The sequence below is a fragment of the Vicia villosa genome, unplaced genomic scaffold, assembly GCF_029867415.1.
Source record: "Vicia villosa cultivar HV-30 ecotype Madison, WI unplaced genomic scaffold, Vvil1.0 ctg.000135F_1_1_3, whole genome shotgun sequence".
In the NCBI taxonomy this organism is placed as follows: Eukaryota; Viridiplantae; Streptophyta; class Magnoliopsida; order Fabales; family Fabaceae; genus Vicia; species Vicia villosa.
This window is the reverse complement of record NW_026705029.1, coordinates 99,948-119,614: the sequence shown is the minus strand read 5'-3', so window position 1 is coordinate 119,614 and position 19,667 is coordinate 99,948. Positions and strand designations below refer to the sequence as shown.

The 19,667-nt window shown below is 31.4% G+C and overlaps 2 protein-coding genes across 2 annotated transcripts; both read left to right on the top strand.

Annotated features, from left to right (window-relative positions):
• Positions 1–14,554: 14,554 nt before the first annotated feature.
• On the top strand, positions 14,555–17,429 carry LOC131624554 (triacylglycerol lipase 2-like). Its single transcript, XM_058895507.1, has 9 exons — positions 14,555–14,755; positions 14,889–14,999; positions 15,134–15,274; positions 15,359–15,469; positions 15,594–15,737; positions 16,255–16,295; positions 16,403–16,482; positions 16,584–16,679; positions 16,785–17,429. Exons 1-9 carry the CDS (start codon positions 14,567–14,569, stop codon positions 17,108–17,110), a joined length of 1,239 nt encoding a protein of 412 aa, XP_058751490.1. The 5' UTR covers positions 14,555–14,566; the 3' UTR covers positions 17,111–17,429.
• A 707-nt stretch (positions 17,430–18,136) lies between these two features.
• Positions 18,137–19,264, top strand: LOC131624553 (mavicyanin-like). Its single transcript, XM_058895506.1, has 2 exons — positions 18,137–18,367; positions 18,745–19,264. The coding sequence occupies exons 1-2, from the start codon at positions 18,205–18,207 to the stop codon at positions 19,107–19,109; spliced, it is 528 nt and encodes a 175-aa protein (XP_058751489.1). The 5' UTR covers positions 18,137–18,204; the 3' UTR covers positions 19,110–19,264.
• The last annotated feature ends 403 nt before the right edge of the window (positions 19,265–19,667 follow it).

Sequence of the window (19,667 nt, the reverse complement as noted above, 5' to 3'; positions counted from 1 at the left end):
ATATAAGGGATACTCCTCCCCGAAAAATACAAACGGAAAGCTCCTACATCTCAAAACACGAGAGCGGTAGAATATTCCAATAATAAAAATTACAATGATTTACCCACTTATAAAAAGAGCAAAGCCAACTCCAAGAGGTAAAAACTATCTCTGTCATACACTCGGTGAAACTAAAAGGCTCATATTTGAAAATCACCGCATTACGTTTGAACTATAAACTCCAAACCGTAGCAAACCAAATTACCGCCCCAATAGTCCTCTTGGTCAAGCATTTCAATTTAACACAATTGTGGAAGAAATCTACAAACTCCTCTAAAGACAAATCCGAACAAACTTCAAGCCATATAAACACTCTACCCCAAATACAGAAAGAAACCTCACAAGATCTAAACAAATGCAATAATAATTCTTCCTCCGATAAACAAAAAACACAAATAGAATCATTACCATCCACCAAAATACCCCTTCTCACCAACTGATATTTAGTTGCAATTTTATTAAGGATAAACCTCCATCCAAAAAAATAAAATTCTTGAAGGAACTTTAATCTTCCAAAGATGAGATAAAGCCAATATCGTGTTATGATTAATAGGCGGCCCCGAGAGCTTAGCTTTGAAGCGGTCATAACACGATTTAACCGAGAACTTGCCATCCAGATTTGATCTCCACTTGAAGTTGTCCTCTCCGTTTTCCTTCACACTGTGTTGCTGCAAAACCGCACACAGTTCCTGCACCCGAACAAACAGCGGTTGCCCAACAAAAGCAATGGCAGCAGCGCTGCCAGCACCAAACAGAAGCTCTATGTCCCGACTCCAAATCCCTCCAGAATGAGTACCTGCATAATTGACAGCTTCCAAGTAATTTTGCGCCATTAAAAATAACTCAGGAAATGCTTCCATAATTGATTGCTGGCCCGTCCAATTCGCATACCACAATGGAATATCAGCCTCATTTCCTACGTTACACGAAATCGCACCCGCAAAATGATTATTATTGAGGTTTTCATAATTATCCGATAAAATAATATCTCTTCACAAAATGGAGTCTTTCTTTTCCACCACCTAAATATCCCTAATCAAAACTTTCAACTTCGGGTTACCGTATGCAGCGGTGATATAGTTGTGTTTGTTGACTTTGTCTCCAAGCTCAGTGATTCTGTCCTCATGAGGAAGATTTAAAATATTTCCAAATTCTTCTACTAAGGGATTTATCTTATGCCATCTTACTTTGATTTGAAGTATTTAGTCGGTAAGATGAAGGTTTGAGAAGAAAATCTCTATAAGAGATGTATAGATTCTTTTTGAAAGCATACAAAGAAAGTAGGAGAGGTGTATTTCTTCAAAGGTTGTGAAGAATTTTCATTCTTTGAAATCTTTTAGAGCTATGGTAGGAAATCTCATAAGGGTTCGTTTGGCAAAGTGTAGAAAGTGTCTTATTTCTTGTTGTTTGGTGATGAAATCATCAGTGAGAGGGCTAGAGGAGAAGCTTAATCTTCTTGGATTCATGATGATTTTGCAAGAGTAATCTCACAATATGCAATGAAAAAGAGTGATAGTAGAATACCTATTTATATCGTGCCATCTCAAGATTTGAGTGTATATTCTAATCAAGCATTAAGTGCACTGTACTGATTGAAAATCAAATCAAAAGCCTTTCTTTTTTTACTCTCCTAATTGATTAGCTAGTGGATCTAATCAATTATATTTATGATTATCTCCATATTTTGTAATATCTTTATTAATGTTGGGATTTAATCTTATTGAGGTACAGGGCATGCTTCGATTTGATCTAGAAATATGTATTTCAAGCTTTTCTAATTAATTAGCATAACATGCTAATCAATTAGGCTTTTGCAGCTCAGCCTTCTTTATGCATTGTTGGGCCTTATGTTGTCTTTTACTTTTCAACGCCCCTAAATGTTACTTTTTAACACCCCTTGGTTAGAAAACACTCTTTTATCAAGAATTATTTATAAGTATTTTCCAAAAGGCAAGAACACCTTACGATATATCCTTCTCCAGGCATCATTGGATGCGAGAGTTGGTAAATCCATAAAATGAATAAGTCCATTATAGACTTATTCGTTCAACTAATTATTTCACATCATCACTTTTGAGATACCCTTGAATATTTTTCTTTGGTCATAATGGTTGACATTTTCCATCATCGTTTATCTTCGGGATTGAAAACGTATCTCCCGCGTTGGATGCCTTTGAGCATATTTTTTCTTCTTCGTTCTAAGAAGATTCTTTCATGTTTCTCTCTGAGGTTGATGTCTCTCCTTCTCTTCTTTGTTCAAATGTAGAAGAAACTTATTCATCTTCTTTATCGATTCTTGAACAAGATAATCTTTCATTGGATGTTGAATCTTCTAAATATCGTTCAACTACGGAGTATGCTCTTTTTAAGGATTGCACAGGATTTGTTTGATAGGAGCAAGATGGGGATAATGATTCTTCAGTTTGGATTCCCTCATCTTTGAGTAGTTGAACCGGTTCTTTCATCTTCTTTATGATTTCGTTCTTTCTTGATTTTTCTTGAAATTCATGAAGACTCTCATCTATTGATTTAAGGGTTGGATTAAATTTTCAATTCTTAATTCTTAGATATTTTTTAGTAAAACATTTTCCAACAAAACTTCCTATATTTCTAAATTTAGAAAGACATCCATGACTAGTATATACATCTTCTTCGCTTCGTGTGTTCATATAATTGTTGAAAGTATTTGTGGGTAAATATTTTTCTATATATCGTATCCACAGGGATAGGTTTAATATCACTGCCATTCTATAACAAATTATTTTAGTGAGAAAATATAGTTGATGTTTGTTTTGTTATTTCAATTATGCTATTAAATCTAAACAAATAGTAAAGCTAGAATGCTGAAACTTGATTAACGATAAAAGAGATATGTTGAGCCTTAGGGTTCATCAACCTATTCCTATACAACATATTAATTAAATCATAAGTGAACCATCATTTGAATCATCATCTTCATATATCCTCAAACTATATCTCATGTCTGCAGATCAAATTAGATAAACTTCTACCGGTATGAGATTCGATCTCTCAAAATATCAATATCGATTAAAGTAATAAACCACGATAGTAATGAAAACTCATTCACAATTCCATCTCTGCAAATTATGAATGAATCAATAAAGGAACCTAGGGCAAAAGTTTAACCTTCTTTTTCGATCAAAGATTTGTAACACCCCACACATAATTGACTAGTATATTATGCATGAAACGTTAAAACTGATATTGAGTACATACAAAAGCCAAATATATATAAGAAGATCTACATTGAATACAACATGGAAAATCTACTAAGAAGCATAATACATGAGTCTTTAATGGATCTTGCACAGTGGAATGACAAAACCAACAAGGTCTTCGAGCCAACACCACTTCTCTGTCTTCAGTCCAAACCTGCTACTGACCAAACGCTACTAAACTCCACCTGAAAAATATAAGTTGATTGGGGTGAGATTACTAAATCTCAGTGAGCCCTCTTATCCTATGGGTCCACTCGGATCTACAGGGTACATGCATCAAAACCGAATCCACCATTAATTCGAGGTTTATCCTCACATCCGGTACAAGTACGGAGAAAACAAGGAATCGTCCATCATAGGACTCACACAAATATATAAACAAACAAGTATGCAAACCCGCATCCATATACGGGGAATCCAGAAGTGTAAAAATACCTCGGGTTAGATTATGGAATCAATGCACCCTCGATGAGTAACCCCATGCCTATTGTCAAGGGACTTGTACAAGCACACTGCAAGATGGTTAAACGGGTTTGCACAAGCCTAAATGGCCGCGAGATGACCTTAGCCTAATTGGCGTCATTATCCCATTAACCTTCTTCACGCAAGTGAGTTACGCCGAGTACAAACCGCCACCTTGACGCATGAGCCCATCGGGCGAAAGCCTAGTGTTAGTCTACTTGACCTCACTAGAGGTGAGTTACCGACAATGTATTGGCCTAAGTGGCCACATAATCCCACCATACTGAGCACGCAAGTGTATTAACGCCAAGTGAGTAAAAAGCCCCGTACGGCACTCATGAGCACACTGCAACGGTAGCTCAGGTGCACGTCATATCGAACAATACACATGATCGGACTATTCCATTAGACCGCACGGTCCGGGAAGATACCTTAACTTCATAGTAAGAGGTACATCCCAACCTAACCCTCCGACCACTTCGATTCAAGCATACGGAAATATGACATAATGTCAAAGTCACACACAATACAATCAATCCCGAATGTTTAATCGAAACAACGGGCTTTAGCAATTATTCATGTTCCATCACATTGCATTCATAAAAGCATTAAGGAACAATTAATAGTAGTTACACCATCACATTCAACTTATGCATAATTCACAATTTCCGAATAATCAAACGGAAGTACTAAAATTTAATGCTTAACAATGTCGCATACCATCAACAGGTACGCATAATCGAATAGGGAGGAGTCCGGTTACGAATAAAAACCAGAACTGCACTCAAGGGGTAAGAAATAGAATTCTGCAATCAGCATCTTCCGCTTAGCGGCCTCACGTCCGTTTAGCGGACTCGCGATAATCTGGAGAATTACAACAACATCCGCTAAGCGGCCTGAGTCCGCTTAGCGGGATGGCGATTCTGCAGAAAACGCAGAAGTCATCAGACCTGCGTTTGGGTTTCTCCCACCCCTCAAACCACCTGCATGCAATCATTAACAATATATGCAACCAGTAGCTATCACATACAACTAGCAATTATCATATAAGCATGTTTTAACATCATGGATTCATGGATTATTTCTCACAATCCCTAACCCCAAATTTAACCCTTGCATGCAAATTCCCCAAGCCACTATCTAAGGACTCACCTTGGATTTAATGGAGGTTAAGATCATGTTCTTGCTGCCATTGAACTTCCTTCTTGACCCAAACTTCACATTCAAGCTAGCCAAATCCGCAACTCCCTCTTGCTAACTTTCAGCATCCATTGATCAACTTCAAAGGTGTTTATCTCCATCAATAAACAAGATATGAGTGCAAAATTTATATGCAAACTGAAGAGAATTTCGTTAGTTTTCCAACGAGACCAGAATCGTTACGATCGGAGTTACGAGCAGAGAGTTATACCTGATTTAGTGGAGGCTGCCATTGGAGTACGAAAATGGAATTATGAACTTCTTTCTCCTTTGGCTCATAAGTTCTTCCTCTCTCTTTCCTTCATAAATTCTGATCTATAAGCCAAACAATGTCTTAAGCTCATGCAACCATGTTTAATGACCAATGTGCCCTCTAACCATGCCAAAATAACTAGTTTGCCATCTAGTTATAATCCAACTAATTCCTTTAATAATTCTTGACATGTGAATATACACAATATCCATTAGATTGAAACAAGACCAAAGTATCCTTGCATTACACAAATAATCAATTAAAGAAAAATACCGGTGTCGCAGAACTGGGGTATTACAAGATTTAACAATAATTTAACATAAAAATAAGGTTTCTTATTGATAATGAATTCAAACAATTATTCACAAGAATTAATCAGTGATATTGCATAATCATAGGTTAACTACTACCTTAAACTCAACAAAAGAGAATTAGCTCTCCATAGACATGAAGAACACACAAGGATTGATTGAGGAATGCATCATGATTAATAAAATCGCTTGAATTGATGTAGAATCATTCTCCAATGGTTTTGGGCTGGACACGCCGTGCCCGCGGCGCGGCACGTAATCCCGCGGTGCGACCCAAGGTAGAGGGTTTGGGGCGGCGCGCTGGATTCCTTCGCGGCGCACCTTGTTGGAAATTTCTCCTTCTTGCTTGCCTTTTGATTCTTCCAGCTTCCTTTCCTCTTCATACCCTTTTAAAGCTCCTTTTTAGCTCCAAACCTGCATCAATAGTACCCAAAGTGATTCGATTTGCTTCACAATATGAGTTATACATATGTAATTCCATTCTTACTAAAAAACACATGAAACTAGCACACTTTGTTTACGTTTTAGCTCAAAACTTGGTTATAATAACCCATGAAAATACCATAAATTCATCCCTAACAATAATCTTGCTTGATACTACGAGAAACTCCATATATTTTTTATAGAGTATGCCATATTTCCTTGGTGGTTTTATAATGGCGAACATCAAAGAGTTTACTATCATCTAAAGACATTATTATAAAATTCTTATATTTGAGATTTATATCTATCTTTCTCTTTTCTTCTTTGGTCCAAAGAGAATATGGTTTTTCCACTACTGCATCATCTACTTAATGGGTAGGGTAAACCAGACCATTGATTAGTGTTTCCCACAATTTATGATTTAAACTTTAAAGAAAAATTTTGAATATAGCTTGCTAAATATTAAAACTACTTTTTAAAAATGGTGGTGTATTTAAAAAATATCTTTTGTCGGAAGTCATCTTCCTCTTGAGACGGCTAGTCCTTAAACAAGAGTTAGACTCTGATGCCACTTGTTGGACTTGATACTTCACACACAAAAGGGGCAGAGAGAAAACTTTTGGAAAGTAAAATCAGAGTTTATAATAATTTTCAAAAACTAAGTATAGCAGAGAGAATAAATGCAGAAATTAACTTGCGGAAAATAAAATTTAAGGGAAAAGAGGAACACCAAGAATTATAGAGGTTTGATCAAATAAGAACTTAATATTCTCCTCAAGAATTGATCTTGAGAGTTTCCAATAACATTTTAGAGCTTTTCGTAGGAAAGACTCATAAACCCCCTTATACAAGAAAATGTTTGTTGATCTTCAACCAAATGTTACAAGATGATGGATGTGGGCGTTTAGAGCTTTTAAGAGTGAAGAGGTCAATCTTCCTTCCCAACGGTGGATTGAAGTTTTTAGTCTACTTTCCATGAACACAGACCTTGGAGCGAATAGTCTTCAAGTTCCAAAAATCTGAGCTCAATACCTTGGTTTTAACCTAGCTAACCAAAAACCTGTGAGATTTTAACCGGACTGATCTCGAAACTATGAAGCTTTTAATACCGAGCTGAACTTTAACCTATCTTGCTTTTAACCAGGACGACCAGGAACCTATGAAAATTTTAACACTGGCTAATTTTCAACCAAACCTAGGATTGATCACACAATCCCCAAATATAAGTTTTTTATAAGATGAGCTTATAACCCAAAAAAATTCATAAATGGACAATATTCAACCAAGGTGTATACAAAAGGTCCCCTTGGTGAATTTTATAATTCTACCATTTCCAAAGTTAAAGATATATCCTCACTCATGAAGGAATTTTTCTCACTAATGTATTTGGCTAAAACATTTAGTGAGAGGAAGTTAAATAAAAATTTAGAGAGAGTGTGAGAGATGAAAGTGTCAAAACACGATTCTGGATGATTTGGAATAAGAAAATAAGCCTTTATTTATAGGCTTAAGGTTTTCTCAAAAAGGAATTTACAATCTAGCATTTTATGGTTATCTAATTGATTAGAACATATTGATAACACCCTGTCGAGATTATGGACATGTTTTGAAAAGAGAATGATCCTAATCTTGTGGATCTGTTCCTGTGACTCTTCCAAATCAACCCTAGCAAGCTAGTCGGACCATCTTGGTCGACGTGACTAGTGTGTCGAAGACTGAGTCTCTTCATACTTAGTTAATTTTCAAATTTGGTTATCCTCATGCTTGATAAATCCTTAAGCTAGAATTTTCAAGCTAACACTATACTACTAGCAAATCCTTGTGTGGGGATTTTTCTGATATGATGCATAATGAGTTTGAGATGTCCGTGATGGGGAGCTTTGTTACTTCCTAAAATGGAAAATCCATCAACCAAAAGAAGTAACTTTCACAAATCAAGACAAGTATTATAAGAAACTTCTAAAAAGTTTCGATATGAAGAAGTCAAAGGAAATTGATACTACAATGGCGACTTCATACAATTTGGACAAAGATGAAAGAGGGAAGTCGATTGAAGAAAAAGTATCCAGGTATGATCAGTTCTCTCCTTTATCTTATGGCATATTATCGTTGTATTATGTTTGTTGTGTGCCAGTATGCATGTTTTCAAGCATTCCCAAAAGAATCACATCTCTATGTAATAAAACGCATTATGAGATATTTTGTTGGCACACACCAAAATGGGTTTATGGTAGCCCAAATGAACGGATTGTGTCTTAGTTGGATACTCTAACTCTGATTTTGCTGGGTGCAAATTAGATTGAAATAGTATCAGTGATATGTGTTACTTACTTAAAAACTAACTTGTCTCATGACATAGCAAGAAACAAACAAGCTTAATGCTATCTATGGCTAAGGCAAAATACATTGATGCAAGTAACTGTTACACGAAAATTATCTACATGAAGCGCCCACAACTAAAATAAGTTGTGATAGGGACGGTTTTTACTGACCGAATTTTAACTTTGGTCTCTAATTCCTTGGTCGCGGATCTTGGAGCCAGACATTTTTATATTCATTTAATTCTCTTAACTTGGTTTTATAAAAATGTAATTTATTTTCATTTTCTAAAAGGTGTCTTGTAGTTCTTTCAATTTCAAAATCAACTCCTCTTATTAAATAATAATCTAGTCTATCATAATAATCAACTCCCATTTTCTTTACGTATTTTTGTTTTTAAGTCATTTGATAAATACATTTTAATTTTTCATAAAAATATTTCTCTTTATTTTCAATATTACCTAAATAAGTTATATCTATTTCTTTTATTTTTACCACTATTTCTTTTTCTTTTATACTAAATTCAGCAATACTCATTTTGTTTAAATTTATAGTCTATTTTTTAAATATGTTGTTAAGTCCTTTAGTTGTTTTGAAAGTTTATCAATATCACTTTCTTTAATTTTTTCAAGTTCATAAAATTGAAGTGGTTTTGGTATTTGATTTTTTCTTAGCTCTAAAAACTTTGATTTACTCATAAAAGTTTCAAGCTCAGTTATTTCATTTTTCTTTGGATAATAAATTCTTTCTATATTTTCAAAAAGACTTGAAATATCAATCCTATTATTATTTCTAAAGGTATACTATGGTGAGAATTAGTTAGCGCATAATTAACAGAATAAGTAATTGAAAATGTTTTATCTCCTGGCCTCCTTAAACTCCTGGATGTATTTCAAATTTTAGTTTAACATAAGCTAAATTTCCTTCTACAACTCCAAGAATTTTATCTACAGGGTCTATAGTTCTATCATCTTTTAGTATTAACTCTACTGGAGAATTTATTCCTTCTTGAAAAGTTTCTTTGATTAATACTTGTATTGCTCCTGTATAATTTATTTTTATGTTCATCTTTCTTTATATTCTTCTTGAGTTCCATGAGTTTTTTTTATTTAATAGTTGTATATAAGTACGTCCTTGAGCATCTTCTATGTTAGTTGGTGTTTCATTAATTAGTTTACCATAATATATAATATTATTCTTTTGGTTAAATCTCTTCATTATTCCTCCAAATTTTTTTTCCCTTTCATATTTACATCCTTTGTTAAATCTAAATATTCCTTTTGTATTTTTTTTTTAAATAAGGTTGAATCTATTAAAGTACTTCCTTCATAATTTTCATCTTCTTCAGTAATATTTAAATGTTCAATATCATTTATCATTTCTTTTTCTATTTTTTTTTATACTAGATATTTAAGCATCACCTTTCATAGCATCGTTTATTTGTTTATAATTAATTATCATAATTCTCTTTTCTCTTTTAATCTCATTATAATTTTCAACATAAAATATTGGTGTCAAATTTTTACTTTTTGATGGTCTTATTAATCCTTTTTCACACATTTGCTGAATATCTTCAGGAAATTCATCTTTATCTTGTTTTGTGTATATCATGGGTTTACATTTAATTTCTTTCGTTGGATCTTTTAGTTTCAATTCAACTAATTCCATATTATTATTAATTGTAGGATCTAGTGGGTTTTTACTACACATTTTATCTAATAGTTCTTCAATATGTGCTAGTATTTTTCTTCATGGTTCTAAATTAATTAATGCATAACGCATTTTTCTACAAACTAAATCCATAATTTCACCACGTTTTAGCCTAAAGAGCTCTGATTGTTTTCTTGAATAAATTGTTTGAGATGAATGAATAATAGGAATATTTATTATTTCTTTCAATTATTTTCCTTTAATATAATGAGCCTTAATTGATATATACTCTAAATATTCACAAAATGGTACATATAATCGTAGAAAATTATTTCCAATCATCATATCTAACCCTATTTTTTTATTAGTATATTGTAGGTACTAAAAATAATTTATTTTGAATATTTAAAATAATTCTTATAACTACTCAATTTAGTGGATGTATTGAGTCATCTGCTATTTGAATCTTTAATGATTTTTCTAATCTTTTCCATTCACTAAATAATGTTTTGGTTGCTATACTAATAATTGCTCATGTATTTATACATGCTTCAGTTTCTTTGTTTTCTTTTTCAATTTTGATATATGTACTATTCAAATTTTGTTTCTTCTATAGATAATTCATCTTTTATGTATTCATATACACTACAATCAAAAACACTTAGCTCATCTTCTAGAGGTTCTAAATTATATATTTTATATCATTTCTTTATTAGTTTTAATTTTTTCTTAAGATCTTTTTCCTTTTTTATTGGACATTCATTGACAGAATGACTTTCTACATTGCATATCCAACATACACATTTTTTTTTCCTTTTGGACAATATTTTTTAGGTGTTTGTTTTCTCTTTTTAAACTAATTTTTTCTAGTATTTTTACAGGCATTTTTTCTTGGATAAGTTTTTCTTAATTTATGTTTTCTTATATAACTTTTTCTACTTCGTTGAATACAACTATAATTTCTTGTCTGCTTTATCTCTGGTATATCACAACAAAGTGAAGTTATTCCTCTATTTAATTGTTTAACTTTTGTACTTTTTATGTCTTAATTCATTATATAGAATTTGAATAATTCCTCCTAAGTTGTCACCTAACTCAATTAGTTGAGATTTCCATATATCTCTTATTCTTGTACTAAGTGGGTATGGTAACTTGGATATAAAGACTCCTATATATATTACCCTAGTTTCCTTGTCTAATTCGTCATAGTATTTTTTTGGGTTAAATATACAACTCCCTCGCTAATATTAGCGAGATTTAATTTTAGCACCTGGTAAAGTTTTTTAAAACCCCCTTTTATTTTCTAGTTTCCGTCTATAACACCCCTGAACGTCAAATTCCTCCAAAGATTCACTCATTTTTCTAACGTGGAATTTTTATATTGACAGCGTGGCTTTTATTTTTTAAATTCATGTGGACTTTTTTTAATTAAATCTTATTTCTTATTTTTTTAATTATATACTATAATTAAATCTCTTTTTTTTTTTATTATCTACTATAATTTTTAATTATATTTTACTTTTTTATTTTAAATTAGGTTTTATATTTTATTAACTTTAATTATTTATGTTTTTTTAATTTTTTTCATTAATTTTTTTATGGACTATATTTTTAAATTAATTATTAAAAGTTCTCTTAAAAGGTTTAAAGCCCAACATCTATTCAAGAAGCCCACTAACTATTGTTTTAAAATGTAAAGAGTAAAAAGAGGTATATAAACACTTTCAGTTTCAGGTGTTGAAAGATTTTCAATGTGGGACTCAAAATTCCACACAAGTTGCAGCCTTCTTGCATGCACGTGATAAACACAAACCATCTATTACGTTATTATATAGCAATGAAACATATAGACCAATGAATTAAAAATAATATGAGAGTAAGTGGGTTAAATGGGCTTGGTCCCAAATGTTTATTTTGTTTATTTTCTTCTTCTACTATTTGTAGTTGTTCCATTAATTGTCTAATTTCTTTAATATCATTAGATCTTCTTAATGCTTCCATGTACTCAATTTTTATTCCCTTCATGAAGATGATGGATTTATTAACATAAATGTAGTTATAGGTTCTTGTTTAACTATTTATAGTTGGTTTACTTCTTTTGATCTAACTAATATTTCTTCTAAATCTTTTATTGTTATACTTCTATTATTTTCTTCATGTTTTAACAAAATTTCTAATTGATAAAGAATTTTTTTAATTTTTTGAATATTTATATCTTCATCAATTTCTTTATCTCTATTAATTTCATCAACTGTTTCTTGTATATTATTTATTTTATTAAGACCATTTTTTATTTTATTAAATGTATAACCTACAATTTTATCGATATTTTCTATTAATAAAATAATATTTTTCTTTTATTTCATTCATGATATTATTTAAATTTTTATATATTACATTAATTTTTTCATTTTTTCAAATAATGACATTATTTTAAATTTTCTGACTATTTTAACTTTTTCTACTAGTGACCAGCTAAGTCATTAGAGAGTTAGTCTTGGTTTCCACTTCCATATTAAATTCTAGTACTTTAATTTTTTTATTTTGGAAAAAGCTAACACGTGTTCTAAGGGTACAAGTTAAATGATATTTATAGAAATATTTTCTTGGAACACATGCATTGAATGTGTCAAAATTTTAAATATGATTTTATTACATTTAATTTTTTCTAATTATAAAAGGAAATTTCTTTACACACCTCCTAACCTTCTTGGTCACCTCTGGTGAATTTACCAAAATACTCCTTGTTTCGGAAGTTCATTTCCGAAAACGTACTTTTATTGGAAAAAAAATGTGTTTTCGGAAATGTATCTCCGAAAAAGTGTTTTTTTTAATGAAAAACATTGATTTCGGAGATGCATCTCCGAAATAAAGTTGTTTTTCAGAAAATTGGTGTATTCGGAAGTTCATCTCCGAAAACACCCCCCTTGGAGGAATTCGGAAATGTACTTTCGAAATAAGGTCTGGACAGAAGAAAAATAACAAACAAGAACGATTCGCTTTATTTAATCGGATGAAGATTACATCGATCACATTACATAAGATTAAAGTTACATATTGTTAAACACGGGTAGGTGAGGATGAGTCAACATTTTGATAACGTCGGCCCCCGATCTTTGAAGTTTCGCGTCCAACTCGATCGGACCCTTCGAAGAAAATCGATCGAACGTTGTCCACAAAACCGCTAAATCTTCGTCGTTCTTGATCTCAAAAGGTGTGAACTCAATGTCTCCCTCGTCGTTAAGCGATGGCGAACGGTACTCGAGCTTGACAACCTTTCGATTTTCCGGATATTGCAATAGCGTGTTGAGCGACGTTATCAACTCCGCAAACGGCGTGTCGCGCGAGAAGCGAAATTGGAACGGCATCAGGTAGCCGGTGGTGAAGTAGACGAATGCTAGGTGGGGGTAGGTTTATGTCATTTGTGTTTTTTGGTGTGAAGTGGATGAAGAAGAGTGTGTTGTATTTATAGACTTATTGGAGCAATGATGGCCCAACAAACCTTATCCTGCTCAGTGGATTTTTCAGAAATGAACTTCCGAAAATTGGAGGCAGACAAGTATATTTCGGAAGTTCATTTCCGAATTATGCAGAAACAGATGTAAATTTTGCATTTTGTTGATTGCTTAGTGTTTTGTGTAAAAAATACAAAAGGAATTCAAAATAGACATAAATTAGATAATGATGACATAAAACATACTTATATTATATATTCACGGTTTTGAATTTTTTTTGACTTCGGAAATGCATCTCCGAAAACACCACTTTTTTGGTGTTTTCGGAGATGCATTTCCGAAATAAAAAAATTCAAAAAAAAAATAACTTCGGAGATGCATCTCCGAAACAGGAGCAATTGGGGAATTTCGCTGGGAGTCACCCCATAAGAAGATGGGTAAAGAAATTTTCTTATAAAACACTTAATATACCTCCTTAAAGGTACGTGTTAGCATGACGCTTTTATTTTTATGCACACTCAAAAAATTGTTTCTACATAAAGTATTTGTTTTATAACTTGTCGTTTCTTCTAAAGTCTTAACTATTAACACAACACTATTGAAAATAGAAAACATTCACATACATAAATAAATGCTTGAGCAGATGTTAGACGTAGTATTCATGTCCTAGAAAAACAATCATCCGCTAATAATTTTATTTAAATCTAAAAATAAAATAGAACATGCGTTTCATAATACAAATCATTTGAATCATTTGTTTAAGTATCATAAATAGACTTTAGAGAAAAATGATAATATAATATATATATGTCCAATTAATTTCTTGAATTAATTTGTTTATGATTCTATTTCTTAAACATGTCCAAAAATAACAAGTGTTTACTTTCATGTGAGATTATCATTTTCAAGAGATATGAAACCTTTCAAACAAATAGTATATGATAAATTTAATTTATTTGTTTAAGAGTAAGTATCATGCATAACTAAATAAAACTTATCTTGATCATAAATACAAACTTGCCCTCTTAATGTAGCAAAATCTAAAAATAAAACTGTTATTTTTTTACTTAGTAAATTAAAGATAGGATAAAACATCCAATTAATTTTTCTATTATAAGTCAAGTTTTCCATTTTTTAAGCTTCACCTTAACTTTCTTCATCTATATAAATCAAGGATCTTCCTCCTTGCTATAACATCTTTCTTTAAAAAAAAATATGGTTTTCTCGAGCTTGATGAACTCCGTTGCTTTAACCCTCTGTATTATAATTTTAGCAGGTTATAATCATCAAGCTCGGGCATTGAATCGCGCCTTTTTTGGTAATTTTGGAAAGCCTAGACCTTATGAAGAAGGTTTATGTGCTTCTTTGATCACCATTCATGGTTACAAATGCCAGGAACTTGAAGTAAGAAAATTTTGAATTAAAGGGTTTTTGTTTAAATTATTTTTAATTATATACATAAATCGCAAAATTTTACTTTAATAAACCTTTCTTAAATTTTCATTATAAGCATAATGCGCGCGAGTAATGTTTTCAGGTTACAACTAAAGATGGATACATTCTTAGCGTTCAAAGGATTCTAGAAGGTCGAGTTAAGGCTGGTAATGTCACGAAGGAGCCAGTAATTGTACAACATGGAGTTATGGTGGTAAGTGAAATCAATTCATTTTAATTCATAATTTTACTTTGTAGTTCTTTTTTTTTTTTTTGAATTACAATATCTAAGATAAATCATGTTTATATGATATATTGTTGAATATTTTGAGATATGGTTGTATATAGGATGGAGCAACATGGTTTATGAACAGTCCAGAGCAAAATTTACCTATGATTCTTTCTGATAATGGCTTTGATGTGTGGGTTGTTAATACTAGAGGAACCAAACATAGTCGCAAACACACTCACCTAGATGCCTCTAGACCGGTATTTACCTCAAAATAAAAATAAAAATTTATTTTGATGTTTGAACCAAGTGAATTAAATCTTTTTTATGTAAAAAAATTGTAGGAATATTGGTCTTGGTCTTGGGATGAATTGGTGGCTCATGAAATGCCTGCTGTTTTTGATTTAGTCACAAAGGAAACCAAACAGAAGATACATTATGTTGGACATTCTATGGTAATGTATCACATGAATAACCTTTTGTTTATATTAAAATAATTTATAATATCAATTGCGGTTGGAATCACTAGCGGTAAAAATTAAAAAAATTATAATACTAAAATGAGACTTTGTTTCGCAGGGGACTTTAGTAGGTTTGATATCATTGGCAGAAGGTAAATGGGAAAATCAGATCAAATCGGTAGTATTGTTGAGTCCTATCGCATATTTGAGCCGAATGACAACGGCAATTGGACGTCTTGCTGCAAAATCCTTACTCGGCGAGGTAGATAAACTAATCAATATCAGCAACTCTTGTTATTTGGACTTGAATTCTCTATTGTCTAAACTATTTTACCGTCATTGCAGCTAGTTTATCTTAGAAAATGAAAATATATCATATAATGATTTTCGCAAAACAAATTTTTGAAATTTAATTAATTGATCTTGACCAACAATTGAGGTCATTGATTAGAGTGAATCCATCTTAATTATTGGATAAAAAACATATGGCTCACTTTGTGATTTATCAAATAAATTTTTTGAAATTTCCACCATTTAAACTTTATCAAATAATAAGTTCATATAACGCACTTCATATATTTGATTTGTTGGATAGAGATCAGAAAACTTATATCATAGCTTTAAAAAATCAAAAACTTGAAAATAAATCATTTGATTTTACTAAACAATTAAGATACTTAATCGCGACAAACATGTGTTTGTTATTTTAAAAATATAAAATTTTATATTAATGCGTATACATTCCTAATTTGAATTAATTATTTTGTTTTGTCAAACAGAGTCTTACTGTTATGCGGATTGCCGAATTTGATCCCAAAGGGTAACAACATAGAAATTACAATTTTATCTCCTCATATTTTAAAATATATTAGCATATATTTCTATTATATATATTAATATTATTTTCTTTTCAATATATTTTTTTAGGATTCCTGCCACCACCTTCGTCCAGGGTGTTTGTGCTCAAAATGGACTAGATTGCAATAATTTATTCACTTTAATAACAGGTTTGAATTTTCTTTCATTTATCAAAATTTAAATTTAAATTGACACAAATTCACTTTTTTTTACTAAATGTATAATATTTTTTTTAATTGTCCTATTTTAGGTGAGAATTGTTGCTTAGATAAAGCAGCTTTTGATGACTTCATGAAAATTGAACCCCAATCATCATCAACAAGAAACCTTTTACATTTAGCTCAGAGTAAGAATTGTTGTTTGATTCAAACAAATTATAAATTATATATCTTTTTAATAGCAAAGCAGGAATCATATATAATTATAACAAATTTGTTATAAATTTATGCAGTTGTTCGAACAGATAAAATATCGAAATACGACTATATGAGACCACACTTAAACATGTTGAATTATGGACATCTAACACCTCCGGCCTACGATCTCTCAAGAATTCCTAAAAACCTTCCAATTTTCATGAGCTACGGTGGTACCGACGCACTTTCCGATGTCGCCGATGTTAAGAAGCTCTTAGGTGACCACTTTCATGACCATGAAGCAGACAAGCTTACTGTTCAATTCGTTAGTAATTATGCTCATGGTGACTACATGTTTGCTATAAATGCCCATGAAGTAGTGTACAAAAACGTTACATCTTTTCTCAAACGAAAATTTTGAGGTGTGCCATTTCTCTAATTTCCCTTATAGCAATTTTGAAAAATGTTACAAAATTGTTGTATGTGGGAAATTAGTTTTGCTATCACTAAACTTAAAGTAAATTTTTGTCTAGTGATGGTAATAATATTTTAGGCTTTATTAGAAAAAAAATTCCATATTTTTGGTATATAGGTTCAAAGCAACACACATGCTTTTTCAGCATTTGCTTTGTAGTAATATATATCCAAATTTGGAATAAAGGAAGCACATCCATCTTACTTTATTGGATCACCTATCTCATTAAATATTTATAATAAAATTTATATATAATTTATCTATCTATCTATCTATATATTGTGTGTGTGTGTTTTTTTGATTTAAAATAGTATTTGTATTATTTTCTTAAAACTTGTACATGAGTTAAGAATTTGCAAACAATATTTATAACTTAATTTCCAAATGATAAAAAAAAATTGCAAAAAAAACATTTATAACTTAATTTCCAAATATTAATTAAAAAATTAAAAAATGTACTAAAATAAACAATGTTAAATATATAAATACATGTCACTAGTAAAAGTGTAGTCAAATGCTATGAATTGGGGGTGCTGAGTGATTGTTAAAATGAGGTATAAGATTTGATCTATGTGGTTAAAAAAATTTACATCCTCTAATAAATCAACCTCTAACGTTTTGCTATAAAAAAAAATGTAAAATAGAACATAAAATATTAGTAATTACTATATTATAGTTATATGCATTTAATTAACTGTACATTAATTATAAATATGTGACTCATGACAACTTTGTTTAAAAGCCAAGCTTTGATAATCATTATACCGACCTGAATATACTTTGAAGCCAATCCAAACTCTGAAAAAAGTTCTAGATGACCAAACTACTTTGTTGAACCAATTTGGCACAATCATGAAATCCTTATATTTATTATTCAACAAGTCACTTTGAAAAGAATTCACAATTTAATATTTGTTAAGTGTATGTGTGCACATGATGTTTTTTGGCCTTGCTTATAAATATATGGATGAATCGGTAGAAATGTTCAAGCAGAAATTAATCTCTGAGAGTGATATAGTTAGGGAGAAAAAACACAAAACATGGGGTGCAAGAACATGATTTTGGTGGTGCTAATAGCAACTTTGATCACAAAAGAGGTTTTAGCAACACAACATGTTGTTGGTGGAAACCAAGGTTGGGATCCATCCTCAGATTTTGATTCATGGAGTTCAAGCCAAACATTCAAAGTTGGAGATCAACTTGGTATGTTTCTTGAGAAATGATAGGTTTACACTAGTTTTTTACACCTACACCCAAAAATATACTATACAGTATACTTCTTTATCTTATTTATTATTTTTATATACATTGGAATACATGCCAAGTTAAAAGAAAGCTCAAACATTTACGGTGTACCTCTACGGTGTCAAAAATTGAGTGTACATATAGCACTTCTCATGTTTCTTATCCAAAAAAATTATGTTATTGATTTAACTTTTTTTTTTTATCAAGATTATGGTCGCAATTGTATAGGCCCAATTGCGATCATGGTTTTTTAAAATGCGGTCGGCAACTATAATTATAGATGGGTCATTGATATTTTCAAATGACTTTATTTTATTTATTAATTTCTTTTGCAGTTTTCAAGTACTCTCCAATGCATAGTGTGGTTGAGCTAGGTAATGAAAGTGCCTATTCAAAATGTGATATTAGCACCTCCCTAAACTCCTTAAGCAGTGGAAAAGATGTCGTGAAGTTGGACAAACCAGGTACAAGGTACTTCACATGTGGTACTTTAGGTCACTGTGGTCAAGGCATGAAGGTGAAGATCAAAATTGTGAAAGGAAATGGATCTTCTTCCACTGTATCATCACCATCATCGTCACCATCTTCGTCTTCTTCATCTACTTCTCCTTCAACTGATGCATCTTCAGCTTCACAATACTTTGCATCTCTTATGCTCATTGTCACACTATCTTTTGTCACAATGATTTCTTTGTTTTAATTAAAGATATGAAGTTGAGTTTATATAATGTCATATTCTATAAATATGTAACGTTGTTGAATAAAAGACCGAGAATACACATACTTTATACATAGATTTTTAAGTTTTTTTTTCCATATATATAGTATTATAAGAGTGAATGTATATGTGAACATTTTTATCTTTATCTCTCTATGCATTGGTCAAAATGATACAGATGTGCAGACATCAGACGTTAGAAGTGTTTCTCACCAGTCACACATAAGAAGTGTTTGACATTAGATATTGACACGAGTCAATACAACCAAACACACTTCAATCATGAGTATTGATATTTCAGAGTATATAACTATCTCGTATAAGTGTTTTTGTTTAACGTATTTTCTTAAACTATTTTTGAAGTGAGTATGAAAATAAAATGAAAACATATGTTATAGGCAGAACATTGTAATGGTTTTTAGGACAGTTGAACTGTTTGTAGTTTCTTGATTTTCGATTTGTAGAGGACATGTTGGATTGTTGATGAAGTGATGATGATGAATCACAAGGTGGGCATTTTACTAGGAATGGTAAACCATA

Bases quoted from the DNA above. Each gene is read 5' to 3' on its own strand.
- LOC131624554 (XM_058895507.1), top strand. From the start codon at position 14,567: ATGGTTTTCTCGAGCTTGATGAACTCCGTTGCTTTAACCCTCTGTATT. The intron at 16,296-16,402 runs GTAACAACATAG...ATATTTTTTTAG, and splicing joins GCCGAATTTGATCCCAAAGG to GATTCCTGCCACCACCTTCG. The intron at 16,680-16,784 runs GTAAGAATTGTT...AAATTTATGCAG, and splicing joins CCTTTTACATTTAGCTCAGA to TTGTTCGAACAGATAAAATA.
- LOC131624553 (XM_058895506.1), top strand. From the start codon at position 18,205: ATGGGGTGCAAGAACATGATTTTGGTGGTGCTAATAGCAACTTTGATC. The intron at 18,368-18,744 runs GTATGTTTCTTG...TTTCTTTTGCAG, and splicing joins CAAAGTTGGAGATCAACTTG to TTTTCAAGTACTCTCCAATG.